General features: G+C 33.4%; 2 protein-coding genes across 2 annotated transcripts in view; both read left to right on the top strand.

Moving 5' to 3' along the window:
* LOC134282083 (R3H domain-containing protein 4-like) overlaps positions 1-22,874 on the top strand; it is a 74,987-nt gene that overhangs the window by 33,483 nt on the left and 18,630 nt on the right. The window lies entirely within an intron of this gene.
* LOC134282016 (tolloid-like protein 1) lies at positions 1,633-21,990 on the top strand. The gene is made up of 18 exons (XM_062764459.1): positions 1,633-2,011; positions 5,229-5,487; positions 5,606-5,859; positions 6,646-6,766; positions 8,690-8,868; positions 11,637-11,870; positions 13,434-13,643; positions 14,018-14,134; positions 15,955-16,100; positions 16,373-16,568; positions 16,697-16,819; positions 17,080-17,240; positions 17,452-17,635; positions 18,005-18,130; positions 19,019-19,360; positions 19,665-19,842; positions 20,208-20,280; positions 20,652-21,990. The coding sequence occupies exons 1-18, from the start codon at positions 1,879-1,881 to the stop codon at positions 20,802-20,804; spliced, it is 3,189 nt and encodes a 1,062-aa protein (XP_062620443.1). The 5' UTR covers positions 1,633-1,878; the 3' UTR covers positions 20,805-21,990.

Below are 22,874 nucleotides of genomic sequence, written 5' to 3'. Positions count from 1 at the left end.
AAACTTGGAAGTGTTTGTGTAGAAGTTAAAATGAAGAAACGAAAATGAACCTTTTCCCGGCAAAAATCCACTTCGTGTTGACGATTCAAACATTACTGCTATTTTCTCATTGGTTAGTTTGCCCAGGAGTTCTGATTGGTTGTAGACTTTTTTGGCGCCAGTGGTTTTCCAGTGCTTTGTCACATCTTGTTCATACCCTGATTTATTCTCTGTAAAATCGACAGCATATGCAAGAAATATTAAAAATATAAATAATCTCGAATGACTCCGAATTCTATTAAGTTTTACTCTATGAATATATGTATTCGTCTGATGTGTGATCGATGCGCGAGATACAAAAAAAATTAATTGAATTGTTTTACGTCGGCTTTCTTTGTAAAGGTGAAGGAAAAGGATTTATTCATGCCAACCCCATCCGACTTCAGGAGTCTAAATCACTTTCTCTACAATGTATCTATGTATCTGTTCTATGCAGAAAACAAGAAAGCAAGAAAGGACCAAACTATTACATAGCTCTAAATACACCTTCGTATGAAAAGTAAATATTATTTTAAAGGAATGTATATTTAGTCGACCATGACCATAAATGCAACCAAACTCAAGATCTGAAAAAAAAAATGAAATTGTTTCCCCGTGGTGAAAAGAATTTTGTGTCAAATCATGTTCTGTCAATAACCGTCGGAAATTAACGTACGTTGTTGGAAATGACCTATATGTATATACAAATATATGTAATGATTTTGATTTATCAAGTATATGGTCATTACATGTAATAAAGTGGTCACAAAATTTTGGAAAAGGGGGTGTGGAGGTTGGGGATGAACAATAACTTTAATGTCTTATAAATTGGTCTGTTTCTTTGAATCATTGACATATAGTTGCTGAGTAAACTCTGTATTTAACGTCAATTGACAAAATGTCTTTTTTTTGGATTGATACTTCCAGAGTCTTTAGATTCTGCAAACTTATCTCTGTTCTGATTCAAATATATTCTCGACTTCAGTGAGTAGTGATTATAGATTATATTGACAAGAATTTTTCCACTATACTGAGATGTTTTAGAAGTAATTTTGCTCAAAAGTGATTGTTGATTAGTTTCTATTAATTTTCTAATCAATATTGAACATCAGGTCGTACTCAATATAGGCCATTAAGCAATACTCTGTAATGTTTTGATTAACGAGTCTTTTAAGTGGACCAAAAAATTTTCTTTGGTTACTGTTTTATAGTTATTATTAGGCTACTTTTTTCTATCTTCGAAATAATAAACACTCAGTAACTTAAAAAAATCTGTGAAGTGATCAACACAAGCATGACGCATTTATATGAGGAATGGCACTTTTAATGGAGAATATTCACCAATATCCTGGGTAGAAAACTTCGAAATAAATTAAGTTTTATGTGCATGTACAATAAAAAAATTTTATAAACATTTCGACGAAAAACAAGGCGCACATAACGGTTATCATGATAACACAATCGTTTACGTAAACGTCGATTGACGTAATGATTACTGTCGTTCAGATACAAGGAATCATAAAGATTGTGATACTTTTTCCATTCATAGAGCATTTAGCGAATTTCATTGGCTCTGGGAGTCTGATAAACATGAATATTCATGATACGTTCCATGCGTCTTGGAGTGTGAGTCGGCGCGGGTCGTTTGGAGCATTGCACCCCCTTTACTATGTTTCATAGTAAGGAAAATGAAATCACATATCGCTAACTCCGTCATAGTTAATCAAAGCAGTTTTAAGTTTTTTATGCAAAGATGAATTTGTACGGAACGCCTCTAGTGTTATTCATTTGAGTTCTGGATTTACATGTTATATATACTTGGTGCTGTTGAGGAGTTGTGTGCTATACAATTTATTGAATATGACATTTTCACGGATCGTGTCTGTTGTTACTTATATTGTGATAGTACTCTTTGGTCAGGAAATACAAGGAGTTATACGAAATATACGCCATAGAACATCAAATGATATTTTCTTGGATCCTTGCAAAGCAGGTTTGAAACCCTTTCTATGCCATGAACTTTTACAATTTATTTTGATAGAGAGAAAAATTAAATGTGTACCTAACTTTTAATTCAAACATTTTCTGTTTTTGATAATTGTTTATCTAGGAAGGGTGAGGACTTTGATACAGATCTCTTTTTCTTTCTTCCCTCTGAAGTTTTCAACATGTGTGTTTTCCAACTTTCTTCAGTTTAATAACCCAGCAGGAGATTCGTGTTTACTTCTGCAGGGTCCGCCAGCTTTCGCTTCTAGAGGGCCCCTACGGCGTACTGTCTCAATACGCCCTCTTTTAAACTAATTAGTTTATTTAGTGGATTCCTAAAGGTTACGGGGTTCTCTGTCAAAATTCTGGGGGTTATTCATGCGGCTTCATTGAACTTCTTGTCTTTTTCCCCTTCTGACTTCCATTGTCTCCCAACCCTGGTTTTATTCCCCCTACTATTTTCGAGTCGATCAACAAGCAATCCTATTACTAAGAGATATCGCGCAATCTGATAAGGAAGCAAATAGTGGCAGGTCTATTAATTAAAGTACTTAAAGAATTGGTTAAGATAAGTCTTATCTATCGCCTTTAATTTGCAACGGTGTGAGAAACCTATAATTCCATTGATATATCTGCGAATCTTATTAACTGCGGGTATCTGCATGATTAGATTCAACTCCGACACAGCGAAGAAACTATTCTCTTCCAGCAGTCAAATTATTTATACAAATTTCACGGCCTTTCTTCAAAGTCAGGCATCGAAAAAGAATTTGTCATGTTGACAGTTTATTACACATCTGAAAGAGTCTTAAGAACAAATATTACAATGAAACTTTTTTGATGCGCGCTCAACTCCATTAATTGACTCGACATTATAATGGACTGGGCACCCCTGTGGTCTTGAGACGAAAAGTCAAGTCAAAGTGAAGAAAAGATAAACGTATTATACGAAAGAGTGAGAATTCATTACGTGGGGTCCATTGTTGTAAATAATCATTTCACGCATATTGTAATAAACTGGGACTTCACGCCCTCAATTTTGCAAAACGGACAAAAAGGTGTCGTTGAGGATCTGGCTCAAAATTACAAGTAGACAAAGGGAGTCTGAAATTAAAAAGAAGTTGGAAATACATTTTTTCCCTGGAGTAGCTTGTCGTGTATAATATCTCGAGTCTGTTCGATATGCGTTGCTAGAGACAATTTGTAAAAAAAAAAAAAAAAAATTAAGCACGTTTAAGATTAAATAACTACTAAACTAGTCAGCATTACATCTGGAAGTGTAAACACCTTTCAACATATCAAAGATCAATATACGTTTGTTTGTTTTTATTGACATTCAATTTTTTGAATGATATATGGATTTGATTAAATTTATACAAAATTGGAGAGGTTTGTTTTTAAATTCTATTTATAGTGACACTCTGAAATTCTCTTTATACATGTAGTCGAAATTTGTCATTCCAATTTTTTTTATTCAAACCTATCAGACCAAAACTGGTGTCATTGCATTGATATAATTTTAGATGTAAATTATTTTTTTCTGTTTATTGTTGATGAAATCGGCAAATCATCTGAGACATGTAATATGTGTACTTATGTTTTTGGTGTACAAAATGAAATTTATCACTGGTTGTCATTAATCACTAAAAACAGAAAAATGTTTAAAAACATTGATAATTTTTATAGCACAAAAAAGTCTCTAATGTACTGTATTTGTCATATAATCACTAAAAACAGAAAAATGTATTAAAAACATATGTGTGAATTTTTATAGATTTGAGGCAATAGAAGTCACCACTAACCCCCCCACCCCCCCCCCCACCCCCGAAATAGGTTTTTGACGTTTATTTAAGTTTTTTTTTTTTTTTTTTTGCTTGTCAAGAAATTTTTGGGATTGGATTTTATTTTTTGACTGGGGTGGACCCCCCCCCCCCCTGGAAAAAATTTCTGGATCCGCGCCTGATATCAACTTAGCAAGTTGTTAAAGCCTGTTTAGTTTTTTTGTCTATCTGTAAAACTAATCGATTGTTTGCTAATTTTTCGGCCATTAGTTTGTTGTTTTTTGATGGCGTGTTATCACCAGTTTCAACACCTCGCTTGGCTTTAGTAGAATCTCATTACTGGTCTATTCCCGCGCTCCGAAGTCGTGAAATTAATTGCAGACGACACTGTCCCCTGGAGAGTACGTTCAATGACACTAATCAAACGTCCATAACCCAGCTGTGAAGTTACATCTAATATTATTATTTGATATAATGTAACTGTACAAACAATGCCATATCACCTATGCTATTGCAATTGAGAATGAACGAGGGAAAAATCAGTAAATTTGATACAAAATGAAATAGTACGAAATGACAGTTTCTTTTTACGGATTTTTATATTTTAACCGTCATGGGTTGAAAAATAGTTTTCACTTATCGTGTTCCGGTTGCGGGAAATTATGAACAGACAGGAGGTGCCCACAAAGCTTATTTGATTGTTTTCGACTGAAATAGGCTGTGCAAAATACATAGCGATGTATTTCATTGCTCTCTGTTATGTTTATTTTATCTGAGTCACAGCTCTGTCCACCCGTAAAGCTGCCTGAATAATCACCTCTCACAAGTAGCATATGCATATCCTTCTACAACACAGAGGGCCCAGGACCAGACACGCTAAACTTAGGGTTTTGCTTTACTTTATACATCTTTTACAAACTATAGAGTTAAAACTTTGGGTTTATCGCATAAGAAGTCTGATCTCTGAAGAGAATACAGAGCAATGTTCTTACATGTACATTAATGCAAGGTAATCATGCTTTGAACTAGAATTAAAACAGATAGATGTGAGAGGGAATATTTTTGCACTTGTTAAAAATTATAGGATCTTTTACAAACTATAACATGTATAATTTGCAGTTAAAACAGCAAATGTATCGGTTTATGGCAATTTTAGTCTGTAGACTTTAGTGGAATAAAGATTCTGAGGATCGATCTTCTGAATTAAAAACTGACAGAGTTATTTATTTTTTATCAATCTTTAACTGAGGTAATGATTGTTCAGGAATGGATTATAGGATAATTTCAGAAATTGCCCTACTTTTGCTAAATTTCTATGAACTGTTGATTGTTAACCTGAATAAGCAATTCAATTTGGCATTTTACAATTTCTCGCTGCAAATGCCGCTTAACTTTCTGCATTTTCTCTTTCCAAAATAATCATTTTAATTTCATTTATTGCAGTTGCATTTTGGGGCGACATATCATTAGCAGATGAAGACATAGAATTTTACAGAAATCGACAAAACAGCAGCAGGGATTCATTAAATGAACAATATGAACTTCAAGTTGAAGATCCAGGTGCTGCATCACAGTATAGTGACAAAGAATATTATTCTAGAATAGAGAAATATCTTTCCAGAAAAGACATAGATAAACCCAAAGGTGAAAATAAAAAGAATAAAAAGTCAAAGAAACACAAGAAAAACAGATGTCCTAAAGGGTGAGGGATTGTCTTTGATGAGATTTACATAATGATGTTGTCAGTAATTATTAAGCATATGATGAAAATATACATCATAAATGCACTGCTTTGCTAAAAATGTAGATTTCATTGATAGGGATAAAAAATGCAGAGCAATACGTCGAAAGCAAAGAAAGGAGGAAAAATTAAAGAGAAAGGAAGAGAGAAGACAAAGAAGACTTCTCAAAAAACAAGAAAGACTCAGGAAAAAGCAAAAGTTATCAAAGTTAAAAAGAGATTCAAAAAATGATAAATTGGTCAAATCCCGAACTAAGAGAGCAGCTACCGCAAGGCCAGAAAGGTTGTGGGATTATGGTGTCATTCCTTATGAAATAGAGGCCAACTTTAGTGGTAAGTAAAGATTATATAAATATAAACCACTAATTAAAAAAATGGTTAGTTATATTATTTTCCAAGTTTAAGACGCAGATTGCCATTTGTATAAACTTGTGCATTTCACATAATAGTATTGATGTATTTGTATGGGCTTCTGATATTGGGATTTTTTCTTTCACCACTGGAATCTTTGCTAGGTCTTTATCCATGATACAGGAAAATATTTGCCTTGTAACTTCTTTTTCAAAATCATTTTTTAAAGCAAAGATAAGGCCAATTAGTGTGTGCAAGTTTGTTTTGAGAATATGTACTTTGGCTGCCTATAGTCCTAAATCTTCGCCTGTCAGTAGACGTCAAAAGAGAAAGATTAAATTATTTCCTCCTTGTGTTTTATCCTTGTTAACAAGATGCCAGTGTTGATTTCAACTGATAAACCTTTCAATAGTAGATTCTACATAAATTCTGATGGCTTAGATAAAAGACATTTGTTGTGATTTTGAAATCAGCAGTCTGGACCTTTTATCCACAGATTCCTCTCTGTTTTTCTTTATAATCCTGTGACTTTCCAGTTTCCTAAAATATATTATATAAAAATTTGCAGATTAAAATTGATTTTTCAACTCGGTGAGGTCACTTTATATGTAATGATTGGTCATAGTTTTTTGCCAAATTTCGATTTTTTGCTACCTTCAAGATGCCACAAAATTTTGAAGAAGCTGCTTAATTTTGGGAGAACTTTTTCAGAATATTTTATTCTGTTTGACTATTATTTAAGCTTTAATACTGTCTGATTTTTTTCAGGTCAGCACAAAGCCCTGTTCAAGCTAGCCATGAGACACTGGGAAAACTACACCTGCATATCTTTTGTAGAAAGACAACCCGAACACAAAAATTACATTGTGTTTACAGAGAGACCATGTGGGTAAGGGTATTTGTTTTAAACTGATACCATTTTATACTGCCTATATTGATATTAGTTAATAATGTCTTTCATGGATGCATGTTGATGATGTTATGTAAAGGAATTTGGTTTTTCTGCAGAAATATATGGCAATACATGTATCTGTTTTTGGTCCAGTGGTCCTTGTCAGATTTAATGTGCTTTCAAACTACAAGTACAGTAAAACTCGGTTATAACGAAGTCACTGGGACCTCTGAAATTACTTCACTATATCCGTAATTCGTTATATCCGTATAAGGAATTCGTTAAATATACATATATAGTTGGGGATCCAAGATAACTTCGTTATATCCGTGAATTCACATTATCCGTGTTTGTACTAAACGAGTTTTACTGTATATTCTACACGTCTTGAATATCTTGGTTTGATAGTTTAATAATATCACAAAACCAGTTGCTTAGCTATAAATATCAAGATCATTGAATTTAAAGTCACATTAGCTGCGCTTTATTCTTTTTAATTGTGAAATACAGTAAGGACTAGAAAACATTGCTAACATTATAAATCTACTTTGCATTTTGTTTTCCTAGTAACCAGAGATGAGAATATTTTCCATTATGTATTCATGAGTTACTTCAGACAAGTATAAATATACCCAACCTTTTCCCATCCGGAAAGTATTGGATATCTAAATGTACTGCCCTAACCTTGCTCAATGTGAGCCATCCAGGAAGTAGGATTTGCATTATGTACTTCTGTAACCTTGCTAAATGTGAAAATCCTCAGTTGAAACAAGGAAAATCATAGGAAATGGAGCTCTTTTGATCATGTGTTTTGAATCTACAGATCTTGAATGAAGTGAATGAAAAGAATTAGGCCTCATTTCTTTAATGACCTGCGGACATGTGAAATGATCTCACTCCTACTAGTGTTATATAGCCCCTAGACATTGGCCACATGGCAGGAAGGGTAATTTGTAGGCAATGTGGCTTGGAAAATTAACCCCATTTTATAAGACAGGTTTTCTACATTACTTTTTAAGACTTGGAAACTTTTGAAATTTTCTTGCCCGCATGCATCAAGTATATGATTATTAATTTCCTGACATAAATTCGGATTAATACAGCTGCCAGTTAATATTGTACAGATTGAATACGTGCATACAGCTTTCTGTTTTCAATACAGTTCAGACAAAAATTAGGGTGGACAGATTTAGATGGTTCTGTTTGTCTGTATACTGTTTATCTGCTGGCAGAGAGAAAATGGTTTAAATCAAGGAGGTTCATTTATAATCTTCAGTGCAATTCTTTATAAAATGTAACACTATTATAATTTGAAGGATGGAAGCATCTTAATATTGATTTTATATATATTGGCAAAGATTTTTAATGAACAAATTGGCCAATACAAATACTTAAATGTTTCAACATGATTTTGAAGAATGAAATTATTTTATATTATTGAACTTGAACAAACTATAACCTAGCTAGTTTTGAGATCATACTGATATTGATATGTGCAGGTAATGGATGTCTAGGATTTAAGGGGACCAGCTTCAAATCCCTAGTCTTGTCCATTGTATTTTCCCCTTCTTGTTACATTTGATGCCATTTACTGCCCCTAGAGTTGCAGGCTAAAGCCCTGCCAAGGACAACTGTGAGTTGTGTGTCATCCGAGATGAAAGAAATGTAGCAGTCAGGCAGGTTTGTTCACCTGTGGCCAGGAACCTCTTTTTAGTAAAAAATCTGTCTAGAGTTTTAAGCCATGGTTGGATTTCGAACCCTTTTGGTCCAAGGCCCCCCTTTTGTGTCCAAAAAAATACACAAGATTTCCATCACATTTTCTTCCCTGCAAGCTTATACATGTATCTTCTATTATTTTTAGAGTCTCAGTTTATTGGCACAATGAAATTCAGAATACATTTTAAAATTTTTATTTTTTAGGTGTTGCTCTTTTGTGGGTAAGCGAGGGAATGGTGCCCAGGCCATATCAATTGGAAAAAATTGTGACAAATTTGGGATCGTTGTGCATGAGTTGGGCCATGTGGTAGGATTCTGGCACGAGCACACTCGCCCTGATCGGGATCAGCACGTGCAAATTATCTACAAAAATATCATGCCGGGTAAGGGAGAAGTAGTATTGAATCGTAAGTTCACTGGCCACAAAAAATGATTATTTTATATATTTTTTGGCTAATATATTTCACATTTGCTGAATTTGCTCATATCTGAATTTGCGTTTCTTCGAAAAATACAAACAATATATGTTTTCTATGATCGATACTTCAATACCTTTGGCAATTCTAAAAAAAAATAATTTTTTATGATTTTCCTCTCTCAACTAAAACACTCTAGAATATTACACCAGTCTGCGGCAGATAGAAGAACATGAAAGGCTTTAAATATGAAAAATTAACCTGTTAATTATGATCTAAGCATTCTTTGCAAACTTGTTTCTACAGTCTTCTGGTTAAAAGCTTTTTTAAAGTGGGCATAGGTCATGGTTTAAATTGAAAGAAAACATGTCTGAAACTGTACCTCTTACTTTCTTTGTTTAAAATAGGCTAAAAAATAAGTTTGAAGATGCAGCTCTTTTTTTCTTTATTCAAAATAGGCTTCTAAATGTTCTTGTTACCTCAAGATGAAGCAATAATTCACGGTGCATGTACTTATTCCAAGTGGTAAACTTGACCTAATGATTCAACCACCTGTTTTTCGGTGTATCAATTTCTCTTCTAATAACAAGCGTAGATTGATGGTAAACAAGTGTTCTCCAGGAAACACAATAGTTATAAGGCAGATAGGCATGTGGTAAATAGTTTCTGTGGATGTCTTCATTATGTTTGTGTCAATTGCTCAGAACCACACATACGATGGTATGTACTACACACAGAAAATCCATGTAAAAAACACACAATGATTCTAAATAAACTCTAGTAAGATACTGTAAATGTACTTTTTTGCACAAAGCCTTATTTCCGCAGAATCTTTTTTCTGTTTCATCTGCGGGTAGGAAAATATGCTGATTTCTTAGACTCTACTACTGTATATTATAAAAGTACAATCGGACAAATTTCCCCAGAATGTTTGTGACCATGTACAAAGCATGAAATAATACCACACGGAAAAAAAGTACTAGCTTCTACAGTACATTAATTATTTTTTCCATGTCTGATATTCATTTATTGAAGATGGGATTAAAGAGAGAAGATATACATAAAGAAAAGGATACTCTAATTTCCTCAAAAGACACAATTATAGACTTTGAATAAGTTTAAAAAACAACAAATACTTAGTAAATAATTAACAAATGAGCTGCCTTTAGGAGATTCACCCTATAAACAAAGTTTGACTGTATGAAATTTATATTTGAGAGAATTATAGGTTCAGCAGTCACATGGCCTGGAAAGCTGGGGAGAGCATTATTTGTATACTTTAGATAAGTAAAAACTTGCCACAGGTGTAACGCTGAACCATCTGGGAATGATATTTTCTTTTTGATGCTCACTCAGAGGTATCTTGGTTATGTGCATACAACTATAACTTCACCTGAGAGAAATGTGACTGCTGCAAACATTAAATGTTACTCACTGAAGGGTTGTGGGGTACAATAATTAATGTCTTCATGTGAGGGGATAAGATATATAGTACACACAAATTTCTGTTTGTGCCTCATGCTGACTTTCAAGGAGGGATAGTCGGAAAATTTTCTCCTATACATTAAGTAAACCATCTCAGAGGTAATGCATTGCAAAGCAAACATTATGACGTTAATTAAACTCAAAACAACATGAACCTGGATCCAGGTTTGGCATTAGTAATGATACAGATTTTTTTTTTGGTGAGCTGAGTTTATATCAATATGTGTGTCTAATGTACCTTTTCTGTGCTCGGTTGAGTGCAAGTTATTTTACATGGAAACCTTGCTCTTCATTCTTTCGTTCAATAAGATGTTATAATTATACATCCAATGTAATCTGCATTTGAAGAGAAAGCTATACCCCCCTATATTTAGCTTTTTTATATCACTATTAACACCGACTCTTTCCTCAGATGTTTGTCTGATTAACCTCAGAAATCATAATGGCTAATTTGGTTGAAACTTTATTTTTATTTCTTAGCATTTTAACAGCCCATTATGTCTTTTACTCAAAGTTATTTATCCAATTAGTTTAATTTTGTTTTTGGATGCAATGAATTTTTATGGAACTGGTAGATAATTTTGTTCTATTGCCAGACAAAATAGTGGTTTAGAAATGATTCTGTAAATACAAACTAGTTCATTTCTGTCGAATTAATGTTCTGAATTCTGTCACTTTCTACACAATTAATGTTCATGATTCTATCTTTGAAAGTTAAATACAGAGTTTTTTATTACTGTCCTTTATGCTTGCTATGTTTAAGTGCTTTAAATTTGGAAACAGTAAAAATATTTACTGTTTCACCAAATTCTTGTTGTATCTTTTTGTGATTTATCTTAGATAATTGTAATGCACATTGACATAAAGCTGTATAAAAAGAAATTTGTAGCAGATAAATTTTCCAAGGTTATTTTGACTAAATGTAGCTGATACTGAATACTATTTTTGGTATTTTTTGTGTTATTGTATCTATTCAAAAGTTAGACCAGAGTATGCATTTCTTCATAAAATTTCTTTCCCCCCCGTATATCGTTCCTTAATTATGTATATATATAATGGTAGTAGCTGTGCTGTGCAATTTGCTAGCACATAAATGTTTTTTTTTTCAAAATTGTCGTTGCAACATGTCTTGCATGTATATTATCAAACTTGAAGAAAAGCACCAAACTAGCTGTCTCCTCCATAGAATTTTTGTACCTTGTCAATACATAGGTTGTACTAAAGCATATTTGTATTTAATTTGATTTCAGGCCAGGAGTACAATTTTAACAAGCTAACAGAGAGCGAGGTGAACTCTCTCGGAATGGCCTACGACTACGGCAGCATTATGCACTATGCTAGGAACACCTTTGCTAGGGCGACCTACGTGGACACCATCTTACCTCGGAAAAAGCCAGAGATGATTGTCCGTCCAGAGATTGGACAGAGAGTCAAACTCAGTCCAGGGGATGTGGCACAAGCCAACAAACTCTATAAATGTCCAGGTATGTTTGCCTTGGAAAATTCAAGCTTTATATGAAGTAGAACTTCTTAAACACTGATATCTCAAATACTATAGATATATTGAAGTGACTCCAAAGTCTCAACAACTTACATTTTAAGTATTTTTACACTCCCTATCTCAATGTCTCAAAGTTTTTTCTTGCACCCATTCAAGTTCGAGATATTGAGGTTTGACTGTATATGTAGTGTGAAATTGCAGTTACAAAAATTCACAGAATATTGCAACTTTAATTTTGAAGACATCATTTAGCTAGAATTACATTTTTTTAATTTTAAAAAAAGGATTGGGGCAATACGTACAATGAATATTTGGTAAATATGGAATGCAGTTATAAAAAAAAAATCAAAGAACACAACAGCTGCACATAGAAACACAAAAAGCAACTGAGAGTTTATCAAACTAATTTTGTTAAAAGAAAAAGTTCAAATTCTGTGGTGAATTCAGTTTCAGGTAGAAATAATGGTTAATTAATTCTGAGTTTGAAAACCACTGCATCAGCAGGTTTGTTATATAAAAAATAGTTCAAAGCATCAAGCATTGGGTAATAATAACCAGGCTATCACAAAAAATGTACATTTTTGCATATATGATTGGGATTTGATAACCAATTTAGTAACTGCATTCATAAAACTAACTCAAGCTTTAAAACTATTCGTATATCTATCACAAAATCACGAGAAAAAAATAGAATTAATCTTTTATTGCAAATTTTTTCCGACCAAAAAAATGTTGTAATTGATCCATTTATGCATCTGTGTGGTAAATTTTTCGAGTATTTATTCTAGTGTGTATTCAGAAGGTACAATTTCACTACACAGAGAAAACTTGTGTTGATTCTGACAAATCCTCAGCATGTCGTGTCTCTCTTTTATTTTCTTGTCATCAAAAATTCTTAAGCACAAGACAGTGTTATCTTAAGGAATCTGAAGTTTGTCACCCATAATGGCCTCTGCCAGGATGAGACCAAGTGTGAGGAAAAAAGAGAAACTCTGACTTGGAGTTCCTATTTTCAATGGTGAACAAGTGACACAGTGTGCTGGGTTAATTCACCTCCACACCTAATTAGGCACCCATAGGTGATCAGCACACCTAATTTAACTCCGGCTGATAGTAAGCTAATGGGTCCCCTCTCCTTGATAAATATTGTACTCGGATATCGAATTTCTTACTAATCTTGTGGTTTTGCGGTCATGATGTTATCGGTTTGAATTTTAACTGTGTCAGAAATCTTTATAGCAAGCAATTAATTTATAATGCCACAGGTGTACTTAAGTTGATGAACAATACTGGATCAATATTAAATTCATGGATTAATTGTTTAGAATCGTCAATAATTGAGAAGCTATCAATCACAATATCTAACCAAAGCAACATTAAAGTTAAATCATTTTTAAGATTTTAAATTTTTGTTAACAAAACCTTGTATTTGTCATATTTGAGATATCTTCTTTTTAAAATATGTTTCCTAGCTCTTGTAAATACCTGAGAAAGCCAACTTTCATAATACAATATAAATAAACTGATCCTTTTTGACTATTTTCAGCATGTGGACGCACACTTCAGGAATCTATAGATAAATTTTCATACACCCCAACCCCTGGCCAACCAGCAACATGTCAGTGGAGAATCTCAGCCACTCATGGGGAGAAAATTGTCTTAAATCTGACCGAGCTGGACATCCCAGGCTCTGTCCAATGTGAGAAGCACTACCTTGAAGTCAGGGATGGACATTTTATCATGTCTCCTCTCTTAGGTAAGGTCAAAAGGTCAAAGGTCAAGGTCAAACCTTTGATTCTGAATATAATTTGAAAAAAATGTGCTTTATAAGCCTTAATTTGTAAATCAGTTTTTTTTTAGTTAGTTTTGTAAAGATTATAAATGCTTATAACTTTAGAAAACTTTTTTTTTCTCTCCCTCTCAACATCTTTTATCAATATTCTGTGTTAGAATGGTTAAAAAAGATGCAGCAATTTTTCACCTAAGACTAGACAGCAGACAGATCAATCATGGATGTTGAGATAAATACATCTTAAAGAAGACATTTACTTAACAACTCTGAAGTAAAATACAGTCTTGACTGATTGATTTAGAATGATGTACATGTATTTATTCTCTGATATTTGATAGGTCGGTTCTGCGGAGACAATGCCCCCACCACACTTATATCGACAGACAGCAGAATGTGGCTCGAGTATCACACCTCAGATGGAAATGGGGGTACAGGCTTCTCTGCTCAGTATGAAGGTACGAAGGAAATAAAATTAAAGATGTAGGTGCTGTGATTGTAGTCTGAGCATTTCTTATGTTTGAAAGTTTTAAAATGTTCAGACAGAGAAATAACTTAAGAAGCATTATATGCAAGGTGGGTGTAAATCATAATTAAAAGTTTCCAAGTATGGGTTTTGTGTTGACTTATCTTGTATATATTGTAAAGAGAGAAAATTTTATGAAAGGATTCCTTGCATGAATGCAATTAGATCTACAATCTTGTATACCAGTGTTAGAGAACTTAAAAGTATGCTGACATAAAATGAAACACCCTGAGAGAAAATAAACAAAATATATCACACAGTATGTACATGCAACAGGCAGATATCCTGCCATCTTTCACTGAAAAATTTCATCCTATTTTAAGTACAAGTCCCTGAATCATTCGTACTCCAAGAGATTCTGGCTCGAACTCATCAGCCAAAGCCAACAGGTAGCAAACCTAAATAGCAATACCTAACTGGGAAACCTAATGAAAGCAACTTCAGGCTCATCTGTCGACAAATCACCTGAAAATTTCATCACAACAAGGCACAGTGGTGGTGATGCCAAATTTCCAGGTGCGCTCCCTCTCTCTTTCCCCTGCCATTGCATGGCTTATTTTGCCATCTGTGCCCACATTGCCTAAGTAATCTTGTGAAAGTGATGATGGCTTATTACCTGACTTTGATTAGAATGAACCCTAACAGGAAAGGCTCAAGTGCAAATTAACCAGCCTGTGATCTCCTTACAGGTCCATAGAAATGATGTAACAAATAAATTGTACAAGGAGGGAAAAATATATATCCTGGGTACAGGTGTTTTTTTGCTGGGATTTTTGGAATATTAGTAGCACCTGCTGTGTGAGGGAGAAATTTGTAATGGCTAGATTTTCTTGATTATAGAGTGAAAAATTAAAAGAATTGTAGACTGTATACTTTTCGAAATACTATCACCAGACCTTAAATGTTGAGTATTTTCATGGGAATTTTTTGTCAGTGTTACACTTGGTAATTTCGATTATAAAATGCCTATTCAAGATACATAACTGCATATTAATTTGCATGTAATAAATTTCATATACCAGATATAGTTTACATTTCAATTTCCATTTTGATTTGTAAAATGTTTTTAAAAAATGGCTCTGACTCAATCCAAACACAGCAGCATGTTTAGGATAATTTGATAGAAAATTCCTTTCAGGCATGTCTGGTATTTTGACAATATATGTTTTTCTTACTTTGGTTGAATTAAAGATGTGGTGAAGTGTTACTTAAGAGCACAGACTTTTTAAAAAATACATGATATTGAAGATACATTATTGATTTGTATTAATAGCAAATTGATGAGCAAATTTCTTGTTAGAGTGCCCATTTCTTAGACAAGACATGATAATATCAGATTCCGCCTACACTTTACTGCTCTTTTACCCGTAGTTTAAATATGCTACCAATTTGGACCTATTTTCCTTTTTTATAGCAAGTATAATCAAATCTTAACTAATTAAATGTAGGCCTTGGAATAATTTTCCTTTAATTATGTCTAATTAGTTCGTCAGAAATTTATGCAGCGGAATTCTGATAAAATTAATGTAAAAAATAGCATTTTGCAGCATCATCATATTGAGGCAAATCACACTACAAAATGCATCTGATAACTTCCTAATTTCTTGATCATAAATAAAATATATCTAATATAATGGCTAACAATTTTATCCACACGAAAATATGTGCTTCTACAGTACATTTCATTTTAATTTAAAAATCAATTTAATTTTAAAAAAATTCATTTTTTTTTTTGGTTATTTATACTTGCAGCTATTTGTGGTGGTGAGATCCACAAAGATGTGGGTCAGCTGACCAGCCCTAACTACCCTGATGATTACAAGTCTAACAAGGAATGTGTCTGGAAAATCACGGTGGACAAGGACTATTCTGTAGCTCTCAAATTCCAGTCATTCGAGGTAGGAAATTTGGAATGGAAGAGTTACTGCCCTTAGTACTAAGATTTCCTATGGTTTTCTGGTGCCAGCCCTCTGAAACTGTTCAGAAAAAGACAAACATTAAGTGGACTTTTGTTTTTAATTTATTGATATTAAATTCAGAAACTACTGCAAAGTTGACATATATTAAACATGTAAAGGATAAAAATTTGAAGAAGAAAATCAATAGATTTACATGTTTTAAACTGCATGCACAGAGAATTTATTCAGTGAAATAACTTGTTTCTTTTTAGATTGAGAGCCATGATGACTGTGTGTATGATTACCTAGAAATCCGAGACGGACCTGACCCTACCTCTAAAGAACTTGGCAGATTCTGTGGATACAAGATCCCTGAAGATGTCAAGTCCTCAGGAAACACACTCTTCGTTAAATTTGTCTCAGATGGTTCCGTTCAAAAATTAGGCTTTGCAGCCTCATTTGTGAAAGGTAAATTTATTTTAATGAAAAATTTGAAGCTTGTTTTTCATATTTGAAATGATGTGGTGTTTTGGTTTTAACAAAAAGTAGGTTTGTTTCAGAAGTGAAATATTAAACTTCTGTCAATATTTTTTAAGAGTATGATGAGTGTGCGACAGATCATCATGGATGTGATCATATCTGTGTCAACACCCTGGGCAGCTTCAAATGTGAATGTAAAATTGGGTATGAACTACATTCTGATGGCAAAAAGTGTGAAGGTAAATATTATGTCAAATCCATCAAATTCTGAGATGTCTGCTTGTGAAATTTTATTTGTCTGTTTTTCAAAGTTCTCTCTGTCACATTTTATTAAATATTGAAATATTTTCATAAAAGGAGATCAAATCATAATTGTAAGGTTATGTACTTATATACATTTGTACTTAGTCCAAAATAGTAACTCACAAAAGCGTTATAATTACATGTAGTTGTTGACATGTTTCAAAGAAATATTCTGAATGAGGAATTATCATTGTAGATGCTTGTGGGGGCTACATTGATCAGGCCAATGGCACCATACAGAGCCCCTCCTTCCCTGACCTGTACCCTCCCAACAAGAACTGTGTATGGCAGATCGTGGCCCCAGACCAATATCGTATCACCCTCAACTTCTCCCACTTTGATATGGAGGGCAACAATGTAAGTCTTATCAATGGGGAGAAATGAAATATAGTGAACTAATGTTGTCTTGTACTGCATAGAGGGAATTTTAGAATGTGCTTAATTGTGAGATTATTGGTACTTTCTGTGTTAATGCAATTATACTTTGGAAAATGATTTTGTTTATTGCCTGTAAATTACTTTTAATGCCAAGTATTTAAATAATCTATAAAATATTTTCGTAATTTAGCAAGACTGTGAGTATGATTCAATTCGTGTGAGCAGTGGAGTGGGACGGGATTCAGTCATCCACGGAATTTACTGTGGATCTACTCTTCCTTCCTCCATCACATCAGAGAGTAATACATTAAGGATTGAGTTCAACTCAGATAACTCAGTCCAGAAAACTGGATTCCATGCTCGCTTCTTCACTGGTAAAAATAAAAATCAAAGCTACTGTATTTTCAATTTGATGAAATTAACACTTAATTGTTTATGGCATTCGAAAGTATCTTAGAAAATTTGAGAAAGTACAAATAGAGATATGATTTAATGTAGATGAAATAGAGCCTGAAAATGAAATTTTTTCTAGAAATTTTGTACTGCTTATGAATCCTTGTATCTGTTTAACAGAGATGAAAGTCTTTTTTATTATTATTATTACATTCAAGTATGTCTGAAAACTTGAGATATGTGAAAAGAAATCTGCATGGATCGGATACTATGTAGTGGGTATCAATATAGCTTTTTTCTTGAATGATTAATGAACTCAATAAATGATAAATACCTGGTTTCTCTTGCAGATAAGGATGAGTGTGCTGTAAACAATGGTGGCTGTCAGCATGTTTGTAAGAATACAGTGGGAAGTTATGAGTGTGCCTGTCACAATGGATTTACTCTTCATGAGAACAAACACGACTGTAAAGAAGGTAAAAAATCTGTAACAGCTTTACACTTCTAAATGGCAAGGGAAGTAAATGCAGAATATTTCTTTAATTCTTTCTTGATCTCTAAACATGGAAAACCTGGATGGGTCATATTTCCCCCTACATGGAGTTTGGGGAAAAAATTCTGAAAACTCTGTTTGTCTATAGCATGATTTTGAAATTGATTGACTTCAAAAGATTATGCATGCACACAGTTTTAATTATAATAAAAAGCTATTTCATTGCCTTTAATAAAGATCTTTTAGATGAAATCAAGGTCCTACAAAAGTTCAAAATTGTCAAAATTCAGATGCTCTTGGATTCTCTTAAAGACAAAATCTTAAATTGGGGAACGATGAGAAAGTCATACTTGGCAAAAACATCACTTATATTAACCAAGAGATCTATCAGGAATCCTAGCCATGAAGCCAAGGTCATAATCAATATTTCAGAAGTTTAATCACCGTAAGGTTGTAACAGAAGTGATTTAATGCTAGGACTATGGATGGTCATATTTCATAGTCAATACAAAAGTTGCCTGCAGTGTTCAATCAATTACATTTTAATAAGATGCATGCTGTACTTGGGATTTTATGCAAGACTGCAGTGTTCTTTTCTATAAGCTAATTCAAAAGAATGTCTTTTCTGTGGTTGTCATGTGAGGGTTATTAGTTCTATAAGGACTTTTTTCATTGACTCATTTAAGAACATTTTGGTACAGTGCGCTAATGTTTTTGCATAATTATCAAAATTAACAATATAAATGAGATGTAAAAATAATAGTCCCTCCAACTACATTGTTTTTACACATACATTCCTATGGAAAAGCATATATTCCTATAGTAAGGTTTACCGTAAATAGTACATGTATGAATTCATCTTTTTAAACAGGGGGATGTCAGCACAAGATCAAAGATCCGGAGGGAGAAATCAGCAGTCCCAACTGGCCTGACTTTTACCCCAGTCGTAAGGACTGTGTGTGGCACTTCACCACCACCCCTGGGCACCGAGTCAGACTCACCTTCATCAACTTCGAACTGGAACCACACCAGGAATGCACGTACGACCATATTGAAGTGTTTGATGGCAAAAACATTAACAGTCATAGTCTAGGGAGATACTGTGGCAGCAAGCTCCCTCATCCTATAACCTCCAGTGGTAATGAGATGTATATGGTTTTCTACTCAGATGCCTCAGTACAAAGGAAAGGATTCCATGCAAGTCACAAGACAAGTATGTATAAAATACTTGGTGGACCAGAATTTTTTTTTACTTTTGAGTGATATCTTAAAGATACACATATGTACTATCTTGGTGCATTACTACATATTGCACTGGATTCATATTTTATGAAATCCACTGATGAAATAATCAGAAAGAAAGTTTTTGTTCCCCTTAACCATTTAAGAAACTTAACAGGAGTATTGAATATGTGATGTTTGTCCCTTGCACTTCACTATAAGTAAGTTTCACTGTACTACACTGTATGATTTTGTATTATTTATGTCTTTATTTGCGTTATATATATTATTTGCAGTTTGTGGAGGAGTCCTTGTTGCCAAGGAAACCAGTACACGCTTGTTTTCACATGCTAAACATGGTGACCAGAACTATGACAACAAAATGGAGTGTGAATGGCAAATTGTAGCCAGCCCTGGACATCATGTCAAATTTAAGTTTGACACTTTTGAGATTGAGGATGAAAGTGATTGTGGGTTAGTTATTTTCAAATAGTACAAGTGTCAGTGCTTTTTATTGAAAAGGGTTATGTTACAGAAGTGAAAGATAGCAAAATTTCCTCTGATTCATTTTAACTGAGGAATCTAGTGAAGATGTTGCTTTTTTGTGGATTTTTAAAATCAATTCATCTTACTGATAAAGAAAAATTTTCAGTTTGGTCATCCTTTTCAATGGGTGTATTAGATAATGCCCTATCACCTCTCTCCTAGCTTTCCACAGTTGTAACCCATTCAAGAAACATCATAATCATGAAAAAATATGAAAATAAATTTTTAATAGTGTAGTACCGTGTAAAATGACTATTCTTTTAACAAACTCAAATTTCATCATTGTATTGTAGGTATGACAATGTAGAGGTGTTTGATGGGAAAGCAGATACAAGTCCTGGACTGGGAAGATTCTGTGGAAGCAAGGTATAGTAAAACACACTTATAATGACCTTGCTTATAATGAATTGACAATTACAGAGAAGTGAGTTTCATTCCTCTTGGTTCTGAACCATATTGTGCAAAAGCCTCTGTACCTGGTACTTCTATATAAGCTAATTTTACTGTATAATGGAATCATATCTACAGATAAGGTAAAATAACCTTGTTATGAGATTTTGACCTAAAGTATGTTAGGTGTTATATATTTTTATTATGTACAGAGAGAGGTAAGTCTTTATAATTATGTACTAGATATTGAGTTTGGGCAGTTTTCCAGTGTGCAGGATTTTTTATCACCAATTTATATTATTTAATTCATATGTCATATATAATGAAGAAAGATATTTCTTTGCCAGGTTCCAGATGAAATAATTTCTTCTGAACAGAATCTACTAGTGAGGTTTAAATCTGATGACACAATCAACTGGAAGGGCTTCTCTGCCACATACCTGGAAGTTCCCTCCAAAAACCAGGGGTCAGGGGTCATTAAACCACTTCCTATGTCGTAGTCAGGGGTCAATTCAGACTTGGAAACCACTTAGTTTCCATGAAAATAATGCAGATTTTCATGATCATATTGTGATATGACAGAAATTATAATAGTATGAATGGAAAATTCATAGTATTCTGTATATAGTTGTCCATGATTCTTTGCTGTAAAATCAACATTGTGAACTCATGTGAAACTTCATATTTGAGATTGTTTCACAGGGTACAAAAAAATTAAAAGAGTCAATTGTATATACATAATGATGGTTAATGGCCGTAAAGATTCTTCATTTGAATTGAAGTATATTATTTCAGTTGTGTATATATGTGAATTGTGTAGGACTTTATATAGTATTAAGTTATTGTTTTTGATGTACGTACTAATAATTAATTGATTTCTGTTGTTAACATGTCTTATTGCATGTTCTTATGAAAATGTTTATGATCAAGATATTTTAATATGCAGGGATGACATCTGGACTTTATTTGTTGATATTATTTTTATGTTTACATGAAAAAGGAGTTTTACCAGGAATATAAATACGTTGAAATATTTCTGATATTACTTTTAGTAGACTGTTAAAATTTGTCAGCAAAAAAATAACCAGATACACTTGCATCTGTGCATTTTTTGAAAAAGATTATTGTTTTACTTATGCTTCATATAGTGTCAGTTAAAACACCTTTCTTGAAATCTGAAGGGAAAAGGTGGGTTTTTTTTTTTTTTCAAACATGGCTTATTTAGCCAGAGTATAATAGTGGAGTTGTGAGAAGAAAATAAACTTGAATAAAAAAATTGTTTGTTAATTTCAAAATAAGTTAATATCTTAATGTACATGTAATAATTTTGAGGCTCTTTTCCATTAGCAGATATATTTGCAGTCCGCAATTGTTTAAGATTTTATTAATAAACATATTTCAAGTACATTTTAAAAATATATATTTATCTTTCACTTTTTATTATACTTGTAATTATTTACATTATTATTTTGAAGTTCTTAAGATTTTGCATAGGAATATTTAAATAAAACTCTATTTTGAACACATATCTAATGAAAATGTTAAAACCATTAGATTCATTTAATCAGAGGCTGATTTTTCTTTGTATTTGTATTTTTTGATGGTGATTAAGTATACTTTTGAAATTTGTTCAATGTTGAATTGTGTACATTTTTTCAAGAAGAAAATAAATTTCTTTTAAAAATGTTTCCATTTTACTCGTATGATTAACAGCCTGCTTGATTTGTCAAGCTGAAGCCTACAACTCTAAGCTCAGTATTTTTAGCTCACCTGCGCTGAAGGGTCAAGTGAGCTTTTCTGATCAAAACTTGTCCGTTGTCTGTCGTTGTTGTTGTTGGCATTGGCGTCTTTGTTGTTGGCATGTAAACTTTTCACACTTTCATCTTCTTCTCAACAATTGCAATCAAACTTGCCACAAAGTATCCTTGGGAGAAGAGAATTCAGGTTTGTTCAAATAAATGGCCATGCACTCTTCCAAGGGGAGATAATTATGAATTAGTGATAAATTTATGATATGTTTTAAAAATCTTCTTCTCAAGAACCACTGGACCAGGAAAGATAAAACTCATGTGGAATCATCTTCAGGTATTGAAGATTCAAGTTTTTAGCTCACCTGAGCCGAATGCTCAAGTGAGTTTTTCTGATCACATTTTGTCCGTCGTCCGTCCGTCTGTCTGTCCGTCTGTAAACTTTTCACATTTTTGACTTCTTCTCAAGAACCACTGGCATCCTTGGTAAAGGGGAATTTAAATTGTTAAAATGGGGACCACAAGGGGAGATGGACAAAAATAGGGTGGGGTCATTAAAAAATCTTCTTCTCAAAACCACTGGGCCAGTAAAGCTGAAACTTAAAGCATCCTGGGGTAGGAATACAAATCATGGCCCCCGGGGGAAGGGCGGGGCCACAATGGGGAATCAAAGTTTTATTCAGAAATATATAGGAAAAATCTTTGAAAATCTTCTTCTCAAGAACCACTGGGCCAGAAAAGCTGAAAATTTTATGGAAGCATCCTGGTATAGTGTAGATTCTAAATTGTTCAAATCATGACCCCTGGACAATGGGGAATCAA

The sequence above is a fragment of the Saccostrea cucullata genome, unplaced genomic scaffold (genome assembly GCF_032062105.1).
Source record: "Saccostrea cucullata isolate Sc308-1 unplaced genomic scaffold, CSIRO_AGI_Scuc_v1 ctg657, whole genome shotgun sequence".
NCBI lineage: Eukaryota > Metazoa > Mollusca > Bivalvia > Ostreida > Ostreidae > Saccostrea > Saccostrea cuccullata.
Note: the sequence above shows the minus strand (reverse complement) of the source record. Positions and strands in the feature narration are given on the sequence as shown.